Below are 16226 nucleotides of genomic sequence, written 5' to 3' on the forward strand. Positions count from 1 at the left end.
GGCGTCGTCGGCCAGGAAGGTTTTGGCCACTTGCACCCATCTGCGTCTGCCTATGTTGTTCCACTGCATGTAGTCTTCTACCTCACTGAACCACTTGTTGAGTTCCAGTGAGGTGCGATGGCCTTTGTATTTCTTTGGGGGAATGGGTTTGAATTTGCCCAGTCTGTTTTCATCTTCTAGGGTTCTCTCAGGGCTGTAGTAGCGCCCTTCACTTCGGTCATCCAGGTAGCCTTCATCTTCGTCGACTCTCTGTAATCTGCCGGCCCGCGGTCGTCTTTGTGTGTTTCGCCGCGTGTTGACATTACTAGGACCCGGGCGATCTTCGTGTCGCTGGCCTAGCTGTGTTTGCAGTAGGTCGCTCAGATTAGCGGACATCACGTTGATTTGGTGTTCTACGGAGGCCATGATGCGTGCCTCCAGTCTTTCTTCCATTGATTCTTGGTGGTCTTGTCGCGGTTTCTTCTCTTTGTTCTTCTTCGGGGCTCTATGCGGTTCCGGTTCAGTCCTGTATCCTTCTTCATCTTCTTGATTTCCCACCATTGGGGTGCTCTTGTGGCCGGAGTCGAGGGAAATTCAAAAATATCGAAAAACTGGAAAACTGTGAGAAACGGCTTGAAAACGTTGAAAAACTGTGAAACAGCGCAAAACAGGGTCCGAAACAATGAAAACCGCGAAAAATGGCTCAAAAACGGTGAAAACCGGTCCCAAACAGTGTAAGACGGGGCAAAACGAGGTAAAACGTTGAAAAACGATGGGGAACGTGGAGGAACGCGTCAAAACGGGGCAAAACGGGCCAAGAATGCGGAGAACGCGGTGAAAACGGGGTGAAACGCGGATCAAACGAGGCAAAACGGTGAAAAACTGTAGGGAACGTGGAGAAAATGCAAGGAACGAGGCAAAACGGGGCAATCACGCAAGGGACGTGGTGAAACGGGGCAAAACGCGGCAACACGGGCCGAGAACGCGGAGAAAACGTGGAAAAACGAGGCAGACGGGCCGAAAACGTGGTGACAACCACGGGCCGCGGGCCGACGTCGGGTCGGCGGGGACTCGAGCCGAAGCTCTGATACCAAGTGGAATTTGCCTACAATAACACGATACACTCTTCGATGGGGAAGGCGCCATTTGAGATTGTTGAAGGTGCTGCGAAGGTTCCAGCCTTCCTGAGCACAAAAGATAAGATCTTTGAAGCGGATGAATATACGCGAGATCTGGATACGGCTTTTGCCAAGGTTCGCGAGACTTTGCAGAAGTCTCAAGAACGACAGAAAAAGGCAGCGGATCGCGATCGTCGCGATTTGAAATTGAATGGAGGATGATTGGGTGCTCTTACGTTTTGAGAAGGCACGCCTACGAAAGAAAAAGGGATAGGAGAGGCTTTTTCTAAAGCTTAGTATGCGGTACTATGGGCCTTTCCAGATCACTGAAAAGATAAATGATGTCTCCTTCCGATTGAAACTGCCAGATACTTGGAGGATTCATAATGCATTCCATGTGAGTCTCTTGAAACCTTTTAAGGGTGATGTGCCTAATGATGGGGAACCTGATGAGCAACCCGAAGTGGAAGAAAACGAGGAGATCCTTGTTCCTGAATAGATTTTGGCACATAAAGATACGAAGACTAAAGGTAAAGCCCAAAGGTCGTTCTTGGTTAAGTTCAAGAACTATCCTGCATTGGATGCGAAGTGGATGGAGGAGGAGGACCTAGCAAATACTCCTCAGATTGTGAAACTTTACCTCGATGCTTTTGGTTTAGCATAGTCTATTCCAAATGGAACCCAGAATTCAGCTTGGCCGCAGATCTGGTGCAGTGGGATACACAAGAGGGGAGTCGCTTCGCTCCTTTGTCAACAGATGCCTTGATTTAGATACTAGAGTCAATGATGTCTCTTTGAGCTTCAGGGATACTGAAAGCTGACAGTATTCTGCTATAGGACTTTATGAAATGGAATTCCTGATTATGATACAGATTTGTTCTTGACTTTTTTTAAGTGCAGGAACTGATAGATGAAATGACTGCAGCATTTTGAGCTGATTGATCTCGAATAGACATGGTTGCAATAGGGGTTAGTCAATCGGACATCGATGAGGTTCCGATTGAACCTAGATGCAATTGCTAGCTACATTGCCGATAAATCATGCTCTAAGATCCGAATGAATGTTGAATGTCATATGATGTCCTGTGATGTCGTGTGATGTGACTGTCGATTTGGTACATGTGCTAGATGTGTGTTCTTAGTACGTAGGTACTAACAGTCAGTGTCTACTAAGACGGTTTATGGCTTTTGTCGGTTTTGTAGGCGTAATCGTAGTCGATTACAATGCTTTCAAGAGCGGGGTATGTCACAAAGTGATGACGTGGCTACCGGCAGCGGAAACCCTAATTTCTACCAAAAACCCTAATTTTTTGGAAACCCTAACCCTAACTGCTGGCTGAAACCCTAGATGGCTGAAAAAAACCTAAAAGCTGGCGCCAGTGCCACGTGGCAACAGTGTACGGATTTCCGAAAAATCAGGGCCTGCTTTTTCTCCTAGCGACGCAATCCGGGCTCGCTTTTTGCTACGTTTTGAGAGAAAGAGAGAATCTGCTTTTGCATTCAAGCTTTTGGGACTCTGCTCTTGGGCATTCCTTGTAACATTTAAATATGCGGTGAGGGCCTCACTTCTCAGAGCATCTGGACGCAGAGTCTGAGAGTGAAACCCTAACCGCTCTTGTACTCTGACACTGATTTTTAATACATAAACAAATACCGAACGGGGCGCCAGTCTTTGGGGCCAATATCTCTAGGCACGGAACTCTGCCCGGCCAGTGCAAATCTATTGTGATCTGTGAATTGTTTTGAAGTGCTTATTTGGTGCTGTCGCGATTGATTCTTGACTTAGAGTGTCCAAGTCTGTTACACAGAACAAGATGAATTATGTGTAGCTAAAGCCTCTCTAATGCATAATAACAAAAGGAAACTTGAAAAATGGAAAGTTAGATCAAGACAATGTGCTTTTATGGATGAAGGTTGTTCATCGAAGCAATTCTTTAAGCATTTGCATCATTCGAGGTTACCCGTGTCTATTAAAAGGGTTAAGATTGATAATGAGCAATGGACGGCCAATAAAAATCAATTGGCGAATTGCATGGTTGATCATTTTCAACTTTTCAACATGTTTTTGCTTGGACTGGGGTTCCTTCAAGTAAGGTTTTGCAAGCCAGATAGCTACTACTGTCGTATGTGCATCCTATATTGACGATGAATGATGCAGCTACCCTTGAGGATAGTTTTATTGAAGCTGAGTTGCATGACAGCTTGTTGCATCTTGGGCATTGGAAATCCCCTGGATGGGACGGTCTTACAGTTGAATTTTTCCTTTGCTTTTGGGAGTCCCTTAAGCAGCCTCTACTTTCATGATTAATCATGCATAGGCTAAACAGTCATTGCCGCAATCGTGGAAAGAAGGATGGGTGAAATTGTTGCCTAAGCAAACATTATGTGAATACTTCTCGCACAGGCGTCCAATCATGCTTATGTCGGTAGTTTATAAATTGTTGTCGAAAACGATAGCTTCTCATATTAAAGATCGTTTGTTCTCAGGCATACATCCTGCTCGATATAAATTCATTCCTCGCAAGCAAATTCTGGATAATAATGCTAATGCTTTTGTTGGGATTGAGTATGCGAAATATACTGGACAGGATGTACTTATCATGCAGGTTGATATAGCGAAAGCATTTGACACGATTCAATGGGACTTCATTGCTCAGACTATGACGGCTTTGGGCTTTGGTTCCAAGATGTGTCGAGTGGTCTATTTCCTATATGAGAATAGTCAATCTGCTGGAATCATTGATGGTGAGTTGACTCGATTATGGGATCTTGGTAGATCGGTTAGGCAAGGTTTCCCTTTGAGTGCTATGTTGTATGCTATTGCTACGCACCCTCTTTTGTTGTATTTGGACTCCTTGACTCTGTTTGGGCGTTTACATGGGTTGGAATTGCCATCTAGAGATCATTTTGTGGTGCAAGCATATGCAGATGACTCCATGTTTTGACCTAGAAATACACCAGAGGATGTTCAATGTATAATGGAAACATTGCATCTTTATGGACTGGCTGCAGGATTGCAAGTAAACTTTCGAAAATCTAAATTGTTACCGTTGCATCAAATGGATTGGCACTCCCGTTGGCTTGGTCGGTTAATAATGCAAAATTATTGGATTGGGTTAGGAACAAATTGAGGTCTAAATTACACTTTTGGAAATTATCCACTTGGCCGCTACATGTAAGACTCAGAATAGTACAGTCCATATTGGTGGCATATGTGCAATTTTTCCTACCTATGTTGCATTGGCCACCTCGTCATATTCGAGCTTTGATGTCTCGTATACTAGAGCACTTTTGGTCTACTTCTTCTCAGAAAAAGGGTTTGTGTTTGCTTGCGATGGATAAATTATGTACTCCGAAGCGTTGTGGTGGTTTGCTGGGTTCTCATGTTATAGCAAGAAAGGCCACATTGTTGTTGGTGTTGGTTGAGCAAAAGCGGCCTTGGACGCAAATGTTTGCGTTTTTGTGCTCTCATGCAGTTTCTACACCGGCTTTTGGCCATTGGCAACCATCGTATTGGGATGTGGTTTTTGGTAAGTTTCAGGCCACGATACCTGGATGTCCTTTTGCTTCTAGTCTTGTAGCGGATTGGAAATTAGTCACACAGGATTGATGGATGCTGATGGACGGATGCTTTCATTCAGACAAGCTGCTCATCTCTTTGGGCTTGGGATGCATCATAGGCACATTAAAAATCTGGTTGATTCCATATCTCCTGTTCCACCGTTGGTTGCAGAAAACCAAATTTGTGATTGGCACTATGATGGTTCTTCGGCCTCTTTGATTTCTGCAAAGAAAGTATATGGCCATTTGCAATCGTTTTCTTGGATATACGAACACTGTAATATGGTATGGAATATGAACAAGAGTGTTATTTGGTGGCGGAGTAAGGTCATGAAAGTGTGGCATGCGAAATTGCCTCTGAAGGAGAGACTGTTTATGTGGAGATGCATACTTGGGGTTCTCCCGATTGGCAAATTTCTATGTTCTAGGAGATTGGCCTCTTCACGATATGTTAGATGTGGTGCAACAGTTGAGACCATTCCGCATTTTCTGTGGTCTTGTTCTCATATGCTGCAGTTTGTGGACTGCATCTCTACTGCTCTTCGCACGCGTTTTCTTGGCATGCATTTTGGTAGATCTTTCTGGATCTTTGGAGTACTTCCACCATTGGTTCGGCCATATGCATACTTTTTTGGCTGGGTCAAATTCTGGGCGCTTTGGACGGTGTGCAGAGCACGCAATTCCCTCATGTTTCAGCAGATGCGAGTGGACTATGTTTTCTTCTTCAAGACGGCTCTGTTGCAATCTCTCCGAGTGGCCTATGACTTGGATGAGATTCCTCTCAATCATTACGAGCTCTATTTTGCCTGTTTCTGATTTCCCGTTTGTAGTATTTTTCATGGGTTTTCCTTGTCTTGAGGTTTCCCATGGGTAATTCAAAGTGACATTACAAAATAAAAAGTGTGTGTGCGCGTGCGTGCACGCACGCGCGTATGTGTGTGTGTGTTCTACTTTTACACCTTTTTTTGTTCCATCGTGACCATTGCAACGCCACAGTCCACCACTTGAGGCTCACTAAGCACTATATGCATCCATTACTAAAGCTGCTCACTCATCCCTGTCTCTGACTCCATACTTCTCACTCACGACATTGTAAATTTAGTTTCTCACAGCGTGTCTTCCAACGGTGCACGATGCAAATAGACAAGTTTCATAACGAGCATATTTATTAAAACCTCCATAACAGTTTTCTTCGAGCATTATGAAATCTGCTAGTACAGTGCATCCTATCACACTGAGAGGTAACAATGAGCAAAAATAAAAAAGTGAATTGGAAATTGAATCAAATAATTACCAAATACTCCAAGTTAAGAAAGCCTAGCTACATGAAGTTGCAAGCGTCAAACTCTCCTAAATGCCCTTGCGCTTTCATTAAACAAGAAATAGACGGTAAAGGCACCTGCACTAATTTCATCGTTCCTAGCCTTAACTCAGCCTGTCTCTACAATTCTGTCTTACTTTATGCATGGGGCCTGTGGGTTTCGTGCATCCTCCTCTCATCTGATTATTATGATTTCAACAAATCTTGGTATATGTGTTGGTTAAAAAACGCAAAAGAGAAACGAAACTTGATATAAACCTGTGCAGAAAGGACCAGATAGACATGAAACCAAAACAGGCCAGTCAATGCGAAGAAGACTGCAATTGCAAGCACAAAAGTAAAGAGTATTTGTGTGATATCTTCGTCCTCCTGCAAAAGGGAAATTTAACCTTTTACAACTCTATATTCCAATACTGCATTTAATACAACTCTATACTTATCCTTTTACAACTCTAAATTCCAATACTGCCTTTAACACAAGAGAATATTCAACTTCTACCATAGATAACTTATTCCATTACATCTTTACTTACATCAGTTGCTTGCAAAGGGATTGATGCCATATAGGTGGTGTAAGCACATCCTATCCACAAGTAGAATACTGAAAGCTCAATGTCAATAGAAGTTGATATACTACTCAACTTGGGCCAGCTTACAATACATGATTTTTCTTTGGTAGAATACGTACAGAAGAGAAAGAAGAACCTGTAATTGAAGAACCCAATGCAGTTGTGCATCCAGGCTATAAGGTTAAGGCTGTTAAGCAACACGTCATGAGACTGAAAAAACCTTAAAAAAGACTTTGATTATAGGGGGAAACTTTCTTGACAGATATATAAATTCCAAATCCAACGAATTATAAAACTGAATCCAAGAGATTTCGAAGATGGTAGACACAAGCTTTCTTCCATGAGATTGCTGCGGAACCAAAGAATGTTAAAACTAAGCAATTTCCAATCGTTTGGAGTAACTATCCAAGAGAAATTTTCCTTTACTCAACACTAGGTAATATTCCAACATCCATCATTTGAACAAACAGCTTCTTGCAAAGTTTGACACTAAAAGGTTTTACATGATCCATCATTCAAATTTAAAGCTTCTTGAAAATGATTTGAACATGAGAATGGTAAACTCTCAGATCCTAATAAATATTAAAGGTCGCATGACCAAGCAACTAACAAATGATACGCTTCACCATTTTCATGGCGCTATACTGAAATAGGCATAAAAAGGCATGCTCTGGTTCGTAATTAATTTTTAAAAAATGTGTAATTTGATAAGAATATTTGTTTGATTTACCATCCTGAGCATTTTGTCACATAAAATGCTCTTCTATTTGAATACGTTTCGTGGCAGATTTCCAAGAAAAAAAAGGACACAATATAATCCTAGCACATTGAAACACAAGACACCAAGCATACACTGCAGTCATCATCTTAAGTGGGTAATATAAAGATGGTGTGAAGGATACGACAGTGATGGTCCATCTTAAGTATGCACCTGCAGCAGCCCAATAGGTGAATTTTAATTAAAGAGTACTTAAACTTACCCCAATCAAAAGCCTACTAACAACGTGACCAATTTTCAAGTGTTTCAAAGAAGCCATATGCATCTCCTGGAACAAAAGGGAGAACCAGTGTAAAACCATGTCTACCTTTTACAGATGTGACAGTGATGTGTCATTGGAGGCTTCGCTTTCTGGCCTGAGGCACAGCCAACAAAAACAAAAAAAACATCAATTTCACTCAAATAAAAAGACCCTTGCAGATTAACTCATCTTGTCAGAGTATTGACTATGGAGAATATTGACGAGATTCGCCACTGACCAATGAGGGATCTCCTCTGACCCCCCCGCCTACCTCTACTAGCTTTGTACCACATTTATATCACTCAATGTATCAGCCCACCCATTGTACCATTGTATCAATTCTCCCCCCCACCCGCCACCCCTTCTCTAGTTGTACTCAGACTTTGTACTAGATTTACAACTTGTAACTTTTTTGGTCTCATAGGTCCCTTTGGCCTTCTATAGACGTTAACATATATTCTCATTTCATTTCATCTCTCTCTCTCTCTCTCTCTCTCTCTCTCTCTCTCTCTCTCTCTCTCTCTCTCTCTCTCTCTCTCTCTCTCTATATATATATATATATATATATATATAGAGAGAGAGAGAGAGAGAGAGAGAGAGAGCAAAGGATTCGAGCCATACTTTTTCGTCGTCCAGAGTGCAGATGAAGATGGATCTCTATGAAGATGGATCTCTACTTCCCTCCCATATTGTCTACACATTGTATTGCTTAGTTCACACATTTTACGCCTTTCACCTTTCACACCTATCAGCTTAGTTTAGGATTCCGCAATATTTATATTTTGTTATCCTAGTTTAATTTATTTGTTAATCTGACTTTGTATCAGATACACCGCATTGTAACTTTCTGGTCTCATAGGTCACTTTGGCCTTTTGAAGACGTTAATATAACATTTCTCTCTCTCTCTCTCTCTCTCTCTCTCTCTCTCTCTCTCTCTCTCTCTCTCTCTCTCTCTCTCTCTCTCTCTCTCTCTCAGCGCGAGCTGGCCTGTGGAGGGGACGACCTACTGCTGCTGAGGTGACGAGTTGCGTGCTGTGGAGGTGACGACGTGCTGCTGTTTGTTGGGGATGAGCTGCACGCTGGGCAGGTGACGACCTGCAGTAGAGAGCAGCGCGCTGGGCCTGTGGGGTAGCAAGGTCAGCGGCAGCATAGCACCTTCAGCACCTGCAGCGACTGACGTGCATACCCGCAGCGACAACACACCCAGCTGCAGCCTTGCACAGAAATTTGCAACAGGGCAACACGCAGGTACTCACTCTCTCTCTCAACATTCAAGGGGATGGGCTGTAAACACTAGGCTTCCCGTGCGCTCAGCCTCACCTCCTCGAGCTCGACCATGGCACCTCTTGACAGGAAAGAAGTGGAGGACATGATAGCCAGAGCTATCACACAGGCCAAGAAAGATGCGGACAAGGCACTCAACGCCGAAGTAAGGAGGATGACGGAAAAGATGAAGCAGATGGAGGATAACATCAGAGGCCTCACAGAAGAAAAGGAGGCTTGGAAGAAAGCATTCGAAGAACTCCGTGACACCTCCAACACGGAGATACACCGTATACAAGAAAGCATCAACCACCTCCGGATCTCGAGGGAAGAGGGGGAAATCTCGAGCTTCGAAGACATAGAAGTAGAGATCAAAAATAAATGGAAAGCAGACATCAAAGAAGAGATCCAGACAGAAATGGAGGCCAAACAATCGGGATGGGTGGAAGTAGTTAAAAAGAATATCAAGGAGGAGGTATGCGAGGAGGTTCACATGGGAGAGCACTTGAGGGTTCAGCTTACTCTCGAGGAGGAGCGATTGCGCCAGATGAGGAAACACAATGTTAGGATCACTGGCCTTAAAGAGGGACCTTCAGCAAAGGAGGATGCACGAGAGCTTTGTAGCCAACTAGGCTACAAAGAGACTATGCCTTTTACAAAGGCATGGCGAGCCGGCCGTGACACCACTCGAGCTCGCCCGTTGATCATGCAGTTACGAGGAGATGAGGACCGCACCACCTTTTTTCGCAAAAGGGTGCTCTTACGAGGCCTCCAAGGCGGCCATATCTTTATGGACGAGGACCTCACTAGGATGCAGATCGAGCACAGGAAATCATGCATGCCCAGGGTCCTTCAGGCACGGAAAGAAGGTAAAAAGGCCTTCTTACGAGATGGTAGAATCTTCATCGACGGCCGCCCAATCTCATAGGGATTCGGGACCTATGAGACACATACACTAGCACAGGAGACACCACTCAGAGGGGCAGTCTGGAACTGCAATGGTTCTATATGGACACATCCGGAGCGCCTAGAGGAGATCATCAGTGAGCATGACTTTGTATGTTTTACGAAGACACATGAGAGCCCAGAGAGAGGACTACCTGTAGTCACAGGATTCCAGTGGGAGTCGACTTACAGGACCATCACCAGACAGAGTACAGCTCGGGGGTCAAGAGGGGTGGCCAAACTATTCAAACAGAGCTTACACAACCGGATACAGGTGATGAGTAGAGACGAGGAGGCAGGTTATATGTGGGTACGGCTAGAGCTCACCCACGAGAGAGGGCTATACATTGCCATATGCTACTTTTCACCACATGGATCACGATATGCTATCCAGGACCCCTACTCCCGACTGTCGGAGGACATTTCTCATTACACATCACTCGGGGAAGTCCTCCTCATGGGGGACTTCAACAGGAGGACACAGAGCCGACAGTGTGAGATCTATGATATGGAGCAGCCGGAGATCATGAGGGCACTTGATGCAGAGGACATGGGGGTGAGTAGAGTGTCTGCAGATGGGGGACAGGACAACACTGGATATGGCAGACACCTTATTGAGCTTGGCAGCAGGCACCATCTCGTTATTTATAACGGGATGGCGAGGTGGCCAGATTCTGGGGGATTCACTTGCTTCCCACACAGTGGCGGAGAGAGCACAGTAGACTATTTGTTGGGCTCTACCCAGACAGCAGAGCTTATACACTCCTTCAGCGTTGCACGCACACCGATAGGGGCGGATCATACTTATCTCACATTCTCCCTTTTTGCTACACAGCTTGCTGACCCCCCCGCCTCCCCCCCTCACACTTACACTACCATTTCTTTCACTCATGAGCTCACTCCTGTTTATATACATCACCTGCATGAGCACCTTATACACTTAGACCCCACAGCCCCTCTGGACACACTCACCACACACATTACATCCATCTTACACGAGTCAGCCACTCAAAGTTTCCCACATCGCATACACACACACCCTCCACGCACTGGCACTATGCCACAAAACAGGTGGTACGACGACGAATGTCGAGCTCTACACAGACACCTACATATACTGGAGATCAGAGGGGAGATTACACATCGCCAGGCTCAGCGCAAGATGCAGACACTTACCCGTCGTAAAAGATGGGAGTGGGAGGAGCACCAGTATTGGGACATCTATCATTTACTCATGAGCAAGAATAGTGCTGAGGCATGGCGTCAGATTAGACCTCCCAGGCCATCCACTCCTATTCAGGACCCAGCGGCATGGCACAGATATGCCGAGAGCTTATACGAGATCCCAGGACAGCCACCCATACCTATGCCATCGGCTACCCGACCCACATCATCTACTTTCTTCACCACCCACATGGTGAAGAAAGCTATATCCCACCTACAGCATGGGAGGGCTAGAGATCAGGCAGGCCTACAGGCAGAGCATCTTATATATGGCTGTGATGCATTGGCACCACTCATTGCCCACCTCTTCAACCGCGCGCTTTCAGAGGGATTCCCAGAGACGTGGACAGCGCACACCATCGTGCCTATCCACAAATCTAGGGATGCCATGGATCCTAGCACATATCGCACTATCATGATTGGTCCTATACTGGCCAAACTATATGGCGCGGTTTTAGAGGAGCTCAGTTCTCTAGCAGAGGGAGAGGGCATGAGGACACCAGGACAGGCAGGCTTCCGCCGAGCTTTCTCTACTATTGATCATATCTTCACCCTTCGTTGTCTGATCGACCAGACACGGGTGAGGAAGAGGAGATTATATTGCTGCTTCGTTGACTTCCACAAAGCATTTGACACAATACCTAGAGAGAGACTTTTCCGATGTCTGGCTGCGCTTGGGATTGGAGAGGAGATGGCATGGGGGATCTATGCATTGTATGAGCATGTATCTGGTAGAGTGAGATGCCCGGGTGGATTATCTGACACCTTTGTGAGCACCATTGGTGTGAAACAAGGTTGCCCCCTATCACCTACACTCTTTGGTCTATACATTGACGAGATTGTAGACTTCATCTTGCACAGGGGTGGAGAGGGTGTGGATATTGCAGGGACTACTGTACACATACTCTTATATGCAGATGATATTGTCCTGATGTCAGAGACGGCAGAGGGACTACAACTACATTTGCAGGCCTTGGATGATTTCTGCTCACAGAGAGGACTCACAGTGAACCTTGGCAAGACCAAGGTTCTCATATTTCATACATCGGCTCAGATTCGCCGACAGAGTAGATTTACAGTAGCTGGAGGGGATATAGAAGTGACAGGCTCATATGTATATCTGGGGGTTACATTCACCGCAGCATCAGGGACCTTCTCCATGACACAGGCAGCCAGAGATAGACTTACCAGAGGACACGCATCACTAGCTCTGATGGAGAGACAGTGCCACCAGGCCCACTTCCAGAAGCCCCGGACGAAGGGGTGGCTCTTTGACACACTGGTCACACCTGCACTCATGTATGCCTCGGCCATTTGGGGACCCGGACTGGCAGACTCAGTATGGACACAGATAGAGAGGCCACAGATTATTATGATCTCCAGGATGATTCGCAGCAAGCCATCAGTTCCACACGACATTATTAGAGCTGAGCTGGCTGCACCACCGATGTTGGTAGAGGCACTCTTTCAGACTGTTTGCCTTCTTCGCAGATTCAAAGATATGGATCCAGATAGGATCTCTCATAGAGCCTTCATTGCATCTAGAGAGATGGCACAGGCAGGGGACACTAGCTCATGGTATGCCCAGACAAGAGATTGGCTAGCTCAGCACGGTTTTGATATTCATAGACTACCACCACTCCAGTATGACACCCAGGCCCCGACCTATACCCTCTCACGCTCTGAGCGGAATAGGGTCATCAGACAGGAGATATGGCATACATATATTCAGAGGACATGGCACAGGCCCACAGACACCCTACCTCCTAAAATGCTATATTACTATGAGCATTTTCTGAGGTTCTCAGAGCAGGGATTCATTGAGATTCCATCATACATGCAAGAGTACATGCCACACCGACTTCGGGTCAACATTGGCCAGCTACGAGTGTCATCACATCAGCTAGAGATTGAGAGTGGCAGAGCGAGAGGCATACCACGAGAGGAGCGTACATGCCGGATTTGCCAGACGGAGGTGGACAGTGAGGAGCATTTTGTCATGAGATGCCCAACATATACAAAGCTGAGAGAGAGATATGGCATTGGAGACTCATTACAGCAGCATATGATAGGCCGAGAGCAGAGGAGGTTTGGCCAGTTCCTGGTTGCGGCTTTAGAGGTTCGAGAGCAGTTGTTACAGCCACGCCAGAGTCAGGATAGCAGGACACAGACTACCATCACACAGTTTTTCCGACGAGCAGGACCAGACCCCCCCACACTACCTACACAGAGTAGAGGGCTTACCCTTTTGCTGGCAGAGTCTCAGAGGGCACGTCGGAGACCGAGGCTCCCAGGATACAGAACACATGGGTGTCACCAGAGGGAGATCTCGAGGATACTAACCTTACACCATCAGTATCTAGAGCAGAGTCATGTACCAGCACCAGGAGATCCAACATTCCAGATATACCTGAGCAGGCCACCACCGATGTACCACATTCTCTACCCTACATATGTTGCTTGTTTTTAGATACCCTCCCTATCATCTCATGGTGGTATCACCTTGCAGCCCCTAGTTGAGCCTGATGATGCGTGAGCACACCTCGACACGAGGACCCACACTATACATTGTACACCACATGCACCACCCTACCACACCCTCTTGCATAGTATAGGCTCATTTCAGTTTGTACCCTTTTTTTATTTTCCGATGCCTAGAGCATCAACACATGTATATGATATTGTCTCATAGGTCGAGTTCGGCCTTTCGAAGACGTTAATAAAGCTTTCTTTCTTTCTCTCTCTCTCTCTCTCTCTCTCTCTCTCTCTCTCTCTCTCTCTCTCTCTCTCTCTCTCTCTCTCTCTCTCTCTCTCTCTCTCTCTCTCATACCAGCGGTTCTGAGGCATAGTCCCGAGGGGGGGAGTGCGTCCTGTGTGAGTGGTGTGTGGAAAGGAGCTAATAGCTGAAGTGTGGAGAACGGAAGAGATATGTGATGTGAGAACTGAGAGTGGTGTGGATGGGTGGAGGAGGCATAGGCCATGCTCGACCTCGGCCGAGTAAAGAGAGGCTAGCTCATGTGTGAAATGGATGGTGGTGTGTGGAGTGTGTGCTGTGGAGCTGTGTGGGATGGTATCTCCGGTGATGGAGAAAGAGAGGTATGTGTGGTCGGCTCCGATGGGTATGGGTGGAATGGTGAAGGATGTGATAAGGTGTGTAGCCTCCCTGGGTCCCAGAATATAGTCGACTGTACTCCCCCCTCCCTCTGCAACTCCATGTGGCATACAAGTCAGGCCCCCTGAGGTGGGCCACTGGACCATCCCGTTATAAATAACGAGACGGTGCTGGGAGCCAAGTCGAAGTAGATGTCGTCCGTAGGCTGTGACTGGAGCTCTGTCTGCTGTATCTCTCATAGTAGCCTCCTCATCTAGAGTGTGTAGTGCCTCTGGGTCCTCGTGGTCATATGCCTCACACTGCTCACTGCGCGTACGAGCATTGAAGTCTCCCATAAGGAAGACTTCACCCAGTGTGGAGTACTCCATAATCTCCTCCGTGAGGCATGCGTACGGTGACTCATGCTCAATAGGGGCAAATCTGGAGCCTGTGGGAGCAAAGTAGCAAAGGGCAATGTAGACGATCCTGTCTCGTGAGAGCTCGAGGCGAATCCACATGTAGCGGGCCTCTGGGTCCCGGGCCACACGAGCCACGCCCCACGTGCTCCTCCTTCTTTACAGCACAGATGGTAGAGAGGGCCATACGCCGCATGCAGCACAGACGATCAGCTGACCATACTGGATTACAGAGTGAGCACATCATTTATGCGGCCTCCACTATAGCCCCGTTGATTGCACATGTCTTCAACCGGGCTATAGGGGAGGGCTTCCCAGAGGAGTGGACACAGCACACCATAGTGCCTATCCACAAATCTGGCGACACCCTGGATCCAGGGAACTACAGGACTATCATGATTGGCCACATGATGGCCAAGCTATATGGAGCAGTACTTGAGGCACAGCTCAGCTGCTACGCAGAGATCGAGGGTTTACGAGCTCCAGGCCAGGCAGGTTTCAGGCGAGCTTTCTCCACCACTGATCACATCTTCGTTCTGCGCTGCCTCATTGATGGGGCAAAGGCGCGGAAGAAGAGGCTTTACTGCTGCTTTGTGGATTTCCGCAAGGCCTTTGACACAGTCCCACGCGAGAGACTCTTCCAGCGCCTTCACAGCATTGGGGTACCAACAGAGATGATTTGGGCCATATATGCTCTCTACGAGAAGGTGATGGGTCGAGTTCGTTGCCCAGGCGGTTTTTCAGAGACCATTGCTAGCACCATTGGTGTTAAGCAAGGATGCCCACTCTCCCCGACACTCTTTGGGCTCTACATCAACGAGATCTCCGACTACATACTGCGAGCAAGGGGAGAGGGGAGCGACTTGGCAGGTACTCCGGTCCACATCATGTTATATGCTGATGATATTGTGTTGATTTCAGAGTCACCCGAGGGCTTGCAACGCCATCTTGAGGCCTTGGACGAATTCAACACACACAGGGGGTTGACTGTGAACCTTGGCAAAACCAAGGTTATGATCTTTCACACATCCAGTGCAGTGAGGAGCGCTGCCACCTTCACAGCAGCAGGAGGAAAGGTTGATGTAGTCACCTCCTATGTCTACCTTGGCATCACATTCACCAGCCTACCAGGACCCTTCACTATGAGGCAGGCTGCTGCTGACAGGCTCACCCGAGGATATGCAGCTCTGGCCATGCTAGAGCGGAGATGCCACCAGGCACACTTTCAGGAACCCCGCACGAAGGGGTGGCTTTTCGACACCTTAGTCACCCCGGCCTTGATGTACTCGGCGGCAGTATGGGCACCAGGATTGACAGCTGACCAGTGGACACAGCTTGAGAGGCCACAGGTATATATGATCTCACGCTTGCTCCGCAGCAAGAAGACAGTGCCACATGACATTATTAGAGCCGAGCTCGCCACACCACCCATGGTGGTAGAGGCACTATTCCAGACAGTCTGCTTCATCCAGAGGATGAGAGAGCTACCTCCTGACAGACTTACTCGTAGAGCATTTGAGGCAGCTATACAGCTATCAGAGAGTGGGCATGAGAGAGCATGGTACTCACAGGTCAGAGCATGGTTTGAGGGACACGGTCTTGACATGGAGAGCCTACCACCATTCCAGTACGACCCCCACTCACCATATGTTCACCTCTCTCGCAGTGAGAGGAACTTGGTACTGAGACAGGATCTGTGGCAGCTATACACTAGGAGAG

General features: G+C 46.9%; 2 protein-coding genes across 6 annotated transcripts in view; one reads left to right on the plus strand and one right to left on the minus strand.

Moving 5' to 3' along the window:
- LOC147445238 (uncharacterized) overlaps window positions 1-16226 on the minus strand; it is a 150610-nt gene that overhangs the window by 51837 nt on the left and 82547 nt on the right. For 4 of the 5 annotated variants that reach the window (XM_086524802.1, XM_086524801.1, XM_086524798.1 and 1 more), the window contains exons 5-9: window positions 7634-7682; window positions 7451-7479; window positions 6668-6721; window positions 6513-6580; window positions 6238-6348 (exon numbers count right to left, since the gene is read on the minus strand). In XM_086524802.1, coding sequence (XP_086380928.1) covers window positions 6238-6348; window positions 6513-6580; window positions 6668-6721; window positions 7451-7479; window positions 7634-7682 — 311 coding nt within the window. The remainder of the gene's footprint in view (window positions 1-6237; window positions 6349-6512; window positions 6581-6667; window positions 6722-7450; window positions 7480-7633; window positions 7683-16226) is intronic. The other variant, XM_086524800.1, reaches the window with a different exon arrangement.
- Window positions 8473-9770, plus strand: LOC147445239 (uncharacterized). Its single transcript, XM_086524797.1, has one exon. It carries the CDS (start codon window positions 8905-8907, stop codon window positions 9757-9759), a length of 855 nt encoding a protein of 284 aa, XP_086380923.1. The 5' UTR covers window positions 8473-8904; the 3' UTR covers window positions 9760-9770.

This window comes from Adiantum capillus-veneris, chromosome 12 (assembly GCF_014529385.1).
Source record: "Adiantum capillus-veneris isolate H3 chromosome 12, ASM1452938v2, whole genome shotgun sequence".
Classification (NCBI taxonomy): domain Eukaryota; kingdom Viridiplantae; phylum Streptophyta; class Polypodiopsida; order Polypodiales; family Pteridaceae; genus Adiantum; species Adiantum capillus-veneris.

Excerpts from the sequence above, each read along its gene's own strand:
- LOC147445239 (XM_086524797.1), top strand. The coding sequence starts at position 8,905 with ATGGCACCTCTTGACAGGAAAGAAGTGGAGGACATGATAGCCAGAGCT.